The 9,097-nt window shown below is 31.5% G+C and overlaps 1 protein-coding gene across 2 annotated transcripts in view; it reads right to left on the bottom strand.

The window, feature by feature from the left end:
- Positions 1-2,863: 2,863 nt before the first annotated feature.
- LOC106793839 (probable serine/threonine-protein kinase DDB_G0278845) overlaps positions 2,864-9,097 on the bottom strand; it is a 70,799-nt gene continuing 64,565 nt past the window's right edge. For both annotated transcript variants that reach the window (XM_014761077.1, XM_014761078.1), the window contains 3 exons: positions 6,804-7,193; positions 4,165-4,379; positions 2,864-3,844 (listed from right to left, as the gene is read on the bottom strand). In XM_014761077.1, coding sequence (XP_014616563.1) covers positions 3,769-3,844; positions 4,165-4,379; positions 6,804-7,193 — 681 coding nt within the window. In that variant the 3' untranslated portion in view covers positions 2,864-3,768. The remainder of the gene's footprint in view (positions 3,845-4,164; positions 4,380-6,803; positions 7,194-9,097) is intronic.

Genomic DNA, 9,097 nt, shown 5'->3' with positions numbered 1-9,097 from the left:
CTGTCCGCGAGTTCCCGTAAGCTATTCGTTAAGATTCACACATTTTTGTATTATGGTCCCCCGTGGTCTTAATAAGGTCCGACTAAATCACGAGTTTTTTTTTTTTTTTTCTTTTTTTTTTCACATTATCTTATACCACCACCCAACCCCCCTCCTATCATCCTTTCTTCTCTTTCCCATTTATCCATTTTTTATTTTTATATTTCGTTATCTCACTAATCCTTTTCTTTTTTATGTACAACGTTTGTATTATGGTCACCATTCTCTTGGTCGTGTGCTAAGTAAGCACCATTGGTTGTACGGCGTGTGAAAGCTTGTGTGTTTTTTCCTTCTTTTTTTTTTAATTTTATTTTCTATTTTTTTTTATTGATCCTCTCCAGCTATCGGTGCTTTTTTTGTTTTGTTTTATATATATATATATATGTAATTTTTTTTTTTTTTTTTATTTCTTTTCCAAGCGTACGTCATCGATCTATGCTTCCGTTCTAAATATAAGATTAGCAATATTTTTTTATATTTCTCTGATAAGAAAGAGAAGTTATTTGTGACGAAAAAAAGTGCGAGAGAGAGAGAGAGAGAGAAAGAGAGAAATAGAGATAGAAAGTGAGAGAGTGAGAGAGTGATAGAATGATAGAAGAAGAAATAGATTTTCATACAATCGTATAAAAGAAGAAAAAAAAAAAAGAAAAAAAAAATAGACGATATAATCTACTTTTCGCGAAGGAAGTTTGTAAAATTATTTCTTTCATATTTTTTTTTTTTTCTTCTCTTTTTCTCTACGGTATTTTTGTAATTTTTTTTTGTCATCTTTCGTTTTCTTTCGTTAACCCTTCAACGAAGAAGTTTTGTTCATCTCATGCAAATTTGTTATTAACACACTATTATTATTATTAATAAATATTAATATTATTATTAGTATTATATTTTTACTTTGTTTTTTTTTTTTCTTTCCATTCTCTACTTCGTTGAATAATCGATCAATAATTTGAAGAAGAAAGGTTTTTTTTTCTGTTAAATGTGTTAAGGATTAAATCTAATTAACGAGGAGAGTTATATTTTTGTTTGTTTGTTTGTTCTTTTTGGTTCTTATAATTAAACAGTAATTCATTCATCGATGCGATTTTGTTTAAAGCTATGTAATTCATTATAAACGTTATTAAACGAATTCGGAATGTTCAAACACACTTATATTAGATCGTTTGTTTAAATATTATTTAATTAAACGCCAACGTGCCTCAATTAATCTTCCTAATCGTTCGAACTAAAAAAGTGCGACACAAAAAACATTAGCTTTTTCGGTTTTTTCGTTTCTTTTCTACGAAATATAATAATAATAATTATTCGAACGATAATTTAGGATAAATCGTTGTATATAATATCATGAACTTTTCGTGAATAATTTTCGTCGAAGTCCAATAATTCTTTTTTTTTTATTTCCCTTTGTAAAATACGAGCACAGTGCGTAGAGAATTAAAAATTCAATTGATTTCACGATACCCAGAACTATTCTATAAAACAATAATAATAATAATAATAATAATAATAATACCAACAAATAATTCTTTGAAAATGATTTACTTACTTTGAACTAATTTGTATTCTAATCCCCAGGGCTTCTAAAACTTTGTTTTCCACTTGCCAACCTCTCCCCCTATTTAACCATATTATCTTTTCCGTCCGCGTAATAATTGCCCAATGGGAATTTTCAATTTGCCCCTATTCGAGAATTTTGTTGGCTCAAATTTTAACAACATTCTTGTATAGGGTCACTATACAATAGCTATACTTTGAGAAACCCTGTACCATTTGAAATAGAATGCAAACTATATGCAATATTTACATATAATATTATATACACGGTTCCTACGATCCTCATTTGAATATTCCGCATCGTCTTAACCCTTTCACTACGAGCGTCGTCTATAGGCGACGTCCGCGCGCCGTCCTGTGTGTACGAGCGTCGCCTATAGGCAGGCGACTTCATCTGCCGGTTAAAATGCTCAATTAAATAAAAACTGAGCTAATTGTGGTAACTGGCAAAAAACTTGATATAATAGTAACTCGACGACGCTGAATCGTATGGTGCTAATTTATTTGCAATTGGATCAAGAGATCTTTGAGAAAAAGGGTAAAAAAGAGTAAAAAAGAGTAGAAAACGGCCGTCTCTTAGAATCTAGGCATTAAATCGAAAAAAGTTTTAAACAAAAGTTGTGTAGAATTAAAAAATACATTGAAAGTGTTTTAAAGTGTATCTTCGTATGTGCAAAAATAGGCAAGAAAATAAAGTTGAAATGTAATTGTAAGAGAGGGGGCAAGCCACGTTTCTACGTCGGTCTTTACTGGCGAACGAGCTAGTGTACGAAAGACATTTTTCGGAGCAAAGCCTCCGTACAGTGACGCTACTCTGGCGGCGCAGTGCTCCGTACAGCAGCGTCACTTCCACGGAGAACACTCCCGTAGCGAAAGGGTTAATCTCTAATAACACAGTACTATTTCGTATCGTGCAAATTCTAAATCCGGCCAATCGAATTCTTTTGTTTTTTTTTCTTCTTTTTTTTTTTTTTACTTTTTTTGAATCAAAGAGAATCCCCCAATCACTTCGTTATATTTACCCACAACGATGATTCTTATTAATTCCATCTATCTTTTTTTTTGGCACGGTAGGTAATATCCAACCGACAACGTTCGAAGCTCATTTTTTGTGTTTTTTTTTTTATTTTTTTTTTATCGAAAACGAAAAAAGAGAAAGGTTTTAATTAATTTCCGATAGAGCTGATGAGATATTTTATACAAACCGATCGAGATTTAATATTCGTTAATAAATTGTCATGTTCGTTGCTACTTCTTCTTCTTCTTCTTCTTCTTTCTTTTTTTTTTTTGTTTTTTTTTTGCGACATCATTTAAAACATCGTCATTTTAACCGGCATCGGACCGGATTTGTAAATGAAATATTTTATAATCGAGTGTTATTATTATTCAAGAATATCTTCTACTTTCTAAAGATTGCATAGCAATAACGCGCGTCTTCCTATATCTCGACGAAATTTATTTAATTATTCAATCAATTCATTTTTAATGAACTCGCATTGATCGTCCTTTTTTTTTTTACTTTTCTTTTTTCTTTTCTTTTTTTTTTTTTATTTATTTTATATACGTCAAAACTATAACTCGCGGAAGAAACTTTTCGATCATTCGAGATATCACTATCTCTGGTTTGTTTTTATTAATTAATTAATTAATTATTTTAATCTCATTTCTCGTTTAACGACTCATATATGTATATATATATATATATATATATATGGGTTGTTCAATGCAATAGTTTCCCGTGAAACCAATTTTTTACGAAACGATGCAACTAAAACTAACAATTACGAACTAATTCGTTACAAACGGATTGTTTGTTTGTTTGTTTGTTTGTTGTTTTCTTTTTCCCTCACCCGTCATAAGAAAACGTTCATCTCATGTTGTGCACCGAATTCTCCAGTTGAACATTTTTTCTTTTTTTGTTTTCTTATTATTAATCGAAATGGAAGAAAAAAAAAAATAAAAATTAAAAAGAAAAAAGAGAAAAAGACAACGCGAGATAGAGATCGACGATGATAATTAATAACGTGGAAGAATGATTGATTTTCGTTGATTCGTATCGTATCGACATTTGTTTTCGTCGACCTCTTGTCACACACACTCACAAACACACATACAGCTGCTGCTTTTAATTAATTAATTAATTAATTAATTCGATCGACGGATTTACTGACGAACGTATCACCGCTTTTCGATTTCTGCTTCTTGATTCGACGCTTCCGTCACTGGGGGCAGAGGACTCTCCATTGATATTTGCCTGAAGGATAATTATCACTATATGATTGATAACGCTGAATATATAAAATCGATGATTAAATCTCCACCACCACTTTCTACAAACTTCAAACACTGAATGCGATTGCTCTATGTCTTATCCTTTCTTTTTTTTTCTTTTTTTTTTTTTTTTAACTTTTCTTTTCTTCGAAACTCATATTTTTTCAGTCATTCGTTTCTTTTTTTTTAAACTAAAAAGCTCGTTCAATTTATTCAACGCAATTTATATTTTGTTTCATTCGACGAATCGAAAAGGAAAAAAAAAGAAAAAAAAATAGGAAAATGTATTTCAATATGTTTCACCTGTTGTTCGCCTGCCAATCGTACGAATCCGGTGCTGAATTACTTCTACCAGATCTCTGAAATCTTTCGGATTTAATATTCCTCGAAGTAGTTGCACGTTGGATCAAAGATTCTGCAGTTCCTTCCAAAGGTAGAGATGATTCCTCCGTCGCGTGATCCCCCCCTTCGTTTCCCCCAGAAATTCTGCCAGATGTTCTTTTCGGTAGAAATGGATTCTGCAATGAAAATTAAAACAAATAAATTAGTTCACTCTCCCACCCTCCCCCATCCAAATTTTTGTTGTTCTCTTTATTTTATTCTGACACATTTTTTGCCTTCCTTCCTCCTTTACTTTTTTTTCCCCATTCTTCATTCTTTACTTCTCTTTTTTTTTTTTGTCCCAGAACTTAGGTGAAACGAGAACGCATTTGTTCGACTACATATATCAATTCTTCTGTCTCTTTTCCTCTCACGTTTAGCTCTACGAATGAATCCGACCCCTTTAAATCCTTCTTCACGTGTGCGTTTTCTATTTCTCTCTCTCTTTCTCTTCATTTCTTTTTATCCACCTCTATTTATCTCTCTCTCTCTCTCTCTCTCTTTATTTTTTCTCTCTCGGCAACCGTACTTACGGCAAATGCTTTATACGAGGATTTTGCATAGTCTTGACATCTATGCCAAGTTGGATATGTCAGCACTCGCATTTTATATAACCAAAAATATGGTACAGGATTAAGAATTAATAAATTAAAGTTTTCTATATTTAACTAGTATTACGAAATCTTTAATAAAACGCGAATTTTCTAAAAAATTAATTTACTTTTATATTTAAATTTTAATATTTAATTTTATATATATATATTGGAAATATATTGTAATTTATTAATAAATTGCGCCTGAAATCAGACAACCCACTGTACTAGGTCGATAACGTAGAAAATGTTTTTTATTAATACAATATTACTTCTTGCAGGATGCACTAGCAAAATTTCTTCCCGATAGATGGCATTAGCAAACAACATTATCGATGATGTCTGGAGTGTTGCCTATCTTCAGGCAAAACAATTAGAAAACAACAATTCTCATTCTAATATAATGCTAATGAGGATCATTAACATTAATGACTATAAAATTCAACGAAATCGTTAAGGATCGTTTCAACTTGACTTCAATCTCGTAACGATCTATTTTAACTAGATAGGAAAAATTGATAAGCTTTGTTATTTTCTAAAGAAAAAAAAAAATAATAATAATAATAAAAAAAGAGAAAGGAAATAACAAAATGAAAGAAGATGAATGAAAGAGAGAGAGAAAGAGAGAAAGGGAGAAAGGGGAAGGAAATGTCTTTAAGCGAAGACGAGAAGATCAAGGTAGTTTACGTAATTGAAATTCAATGCAATTCTTAGATATCCTAAGAAACATCAGGAGAAAAAGAAAAAGGTCAAGACGAAATGACTTTTTAACTTTAACCCAGGAGTTGACAAGTTTCCGCTCGGAGGTAGAAAAAATAAGAAACACACGCGCACACACATGTACATACATACACACATAGAGAAAGTTAATTCTTTGAGATCGCTAACGAATGCAAGGAAACTTCAACTACCTGTTCTTATTTTCTGTCGTTTATTTTATAAAAACGGATTCAAAATTTTGCCTCGTCGTTTTTATCCATTAGATTTTTTTTTCTTTTCTTTGTTTTTATATATTTTTTTTATTTCTTCTTCTTCTTCTAATTATAAGCGTTTAAATAATAAAGAAAAATTTTCTAGAGACATGTAAAATATGAAAGAAACGATATATACGTGTGTATACTCGAGATATTCCTTTGAGCTGAGTTAGATGATCTATCAAAATGGCCATAGGATGTCTTCTTATATTGTTTCATCACTTTATCCATTCTAATAAACGTATAAAAGCACGATGGCCGATATCGTATGTACAATAGAGCTGGATTACGTATCCGCACATATTGCGGTCACGATATACCGCATCCCTAAACGTGCAATCGAATTTCAAAGCGAGTTACGAGCGAGTTACGGGGGATATACAAGAGGAAGTATGAGACTCGACGAACGGAGAATGATAATATACGAAATGTTATATCAACCGAATATCAGGATAAAGCACTGACGGAAAAAAAAGAGAAAACGTGTGTGTGTGTGTATGAGAGAGAGAGAGAGAAAAGTTTCTTTGAAATAAGATAGGTAAGAGAGAACATTTTCGAGACGGTGCTTTCGCATGAATAATATGCGTATAGAATAAACAACAATACACAACTGAATGTTGTTGTGTGTACTTTAACTCGAGCTCGTAATGATCCTTCGAATGATAAATATATATATATATATAAATATACAGATGTGAGCTTTATTGTCTTAGAAATATGACGACACGTTGAACATCCTTTCCTTTCTACGAAATGAAATACGACCAACGCGAATCAGGATTAGTTACATAATTCTAATTTACAAACTGCAATTTATAGATGAGTTGGATCAAATTTTGTGCCTAACGTAGAAACCATTTTGTTTGTGATTTTTTTTTTATCGGTCAAATTTACTGTTTTATTTTTCAATTTAATCGAGATATTATATTTCTTATAATCGTTTAAAATTTGTAACGTTGTGTGTATACGATTTTTCAATTGATTTTGTACTTACTTGAAAACTGTGTTGTTTGAGCATTTTCTTAACGAGAATCAAAGTATCCAGCTTTGGTATTTTGGTGACAACCCTTTCTACTTCCTCGTCCGTAACCGTAACTTGTAATCTACAATTGTCCGCTTCGCTAGGTAATGGATCTTTCCCAGTATTCGTCAACCAAACGTGTTCCTTCAAACATTGCAAAGATATTCTATCGTTTGGTCGTTTGGCCAACATCCTTTCTATGAGATCGCGTAAATCCTGTGAGAGCTTTGGTCTTTCTGGAAATTTTAATGGCTCCGTACGAATAGCATCTTGTACGCCAATTATACTTCCCGCACCGTCCCATGGTACTTTTCCGGTCACCAATGAATAAAGTGTCACTCCCATAGACCAAACGTCGCACGGCTATAAAAACATATCAAATATATATTCGTTAATATTATTAATAATAAACGAAAAGAAAACCTAATAATAAATCGCTTTTAGAAATAGTAATAAAAAAAAGCTATTGTAACAGGACAAAGTCCTAATAAAATGAGGAGGAAGGGGAGGAGAATCTAAACAACAATCTTTAAGATAATATTGTTACGAAATTTGACAAATTTTCATAACGGTAAAGTAGTTTAACTTTATTGTAACTGATAACCACGTACGAGGTTGGTAGCATAAATATTAGCAAAATTTACAAATTCCTAAACTAATCGAAAATTCATTTAGCAACGTTACATGGTATAAACATGACCGCGAGTTTATAATAGTGAAGAATCTATAATACTATCCAGCACGATTAAAAGGGTGATCGATATAAGTGGACAAATTTGAGAAACCCTGATACGAGAACACGTGCAAGAATGAAAAAAATAATAACAAAAATAGAACTTATAATTCGTTAATAAACCGTGAAATGTAAACTCAGTAATGTAGATCCAAACTTTTGATCGGTAAGATAATTTATGTTAAATCTAAACCACATATGACGATTTCTCTAACGTAATACAGAGGTATGTATAATTATAGAATAGGATTAAGTGTATAAAACATTTTCTTACTATCATTTCAATATTATTACTACTACCGTCGTTAAAATATTCGACAATGCTGTTAATATTTTGATTGATCGTTATTCTGTGAAAACAAATTATACAGTGCCGTACAGTTGTTCCTCGGGGGCAAATATTTCAAAAGAATGAGAAGAGAAACTTTTTCTCAAGCCTCGAGCTATTTCGTTGACTCTCGTCGCGATTGCATCGAGATTAAGAATTTAACGAACTAGAATTATTTCTCCATTAAAGAACAAAATAAAATAAAATAAAATTAAATTAAGAGAAAAGAAAAGACTATATGATATTACTATACGTATTTAAAAATAATACATGAATGGATGAAGAGTTTTCAAAGTTTTCGTGTCAAACGTAAAAACAATTTATTCTCTTCGAGCTTACTTTTATTTAAAAAAGAAAAAAATTAAAAAATATTTACAAGCTTTTGTTTTATTGATGTGAGATGCGAAAACCTTTCAATCAACTCTCGAACACAGTTGAATTTAATTTACAACTAAATTATTTCGTAAAACGGATAAGAAGAAGAAGAAGAAGAAGAAATGTTTGTGATCGAATTCTCTGTATTATTTTGTATTAACACTAAATAGACGATATAATACTACGAGTATTATGTTTACGCAATTAGTCAATGTTCCGTCCGTTCCTTTCATTAAAATCTAGCACGGTAGTACATACCAACCGTTACGGCATTTCGAGTTGGCATCTCGTAAACCACCACCATAATTTCGTGAGTTGGAATTCGTCGTAGTGTAGAAAGGTAAAGAGAATGATTTTCGTGGAAATTGTTCAAACGATTCGCATTCAACTAAGAAATCTTTTCTTTAGATGGATATCTTACACACTATCAAGGACTATTCTTATTTTGTCTTGACGCGTAATTAAGCCTCTCTCTCTCTCTCTCTCTCTCTCTCTCTCTCTCTCTCTCTCTCTCTCTCTCTCTTGTGTACGCGATCACGCTAATTGTCTTAATACCAATTAGCGAGAAATAGAAACACGACTGGCACAATGCGGTCAAATTCTTTTTCCTTAAAGCGAATCAAAAAAATCTTTGAAAAACAAATCACACACAAGTTTTTTTCGAATACTACTAATAATAATCCTGTACGAATTATTATTAATTGAAACAAATTAACTTGAAGTTAATTACACAAAAGAAAAAAAAAAGACAAGGAAAAAAAAACAATGAAACGTAAGTTAAGCGTGAAAAGTCAATTGCATTTTGATTTAACCCTTCTTTGCATGATTTTT

Source organism: Polistes canadensis, unplaced genomic scaffold (assembly GCF_001313835.1).
Source record: "Polistes canadensis isolate GaletaPanama2010 unplaced genomic scaffold, ASM131383v1 scaffold_19, whole genome shotgun sequence".
Taxonomy (NCBI): Eukaryota; Metazoa; Arthropoda; class Insecta; order Hymenoptera; family Vespidae; genus Polistes; species Polistes canadensis.
Note: the sequence above shows the minus strand (reverse complement) of the source record. Positions and strands in the feature narration are given on the sequence as shown.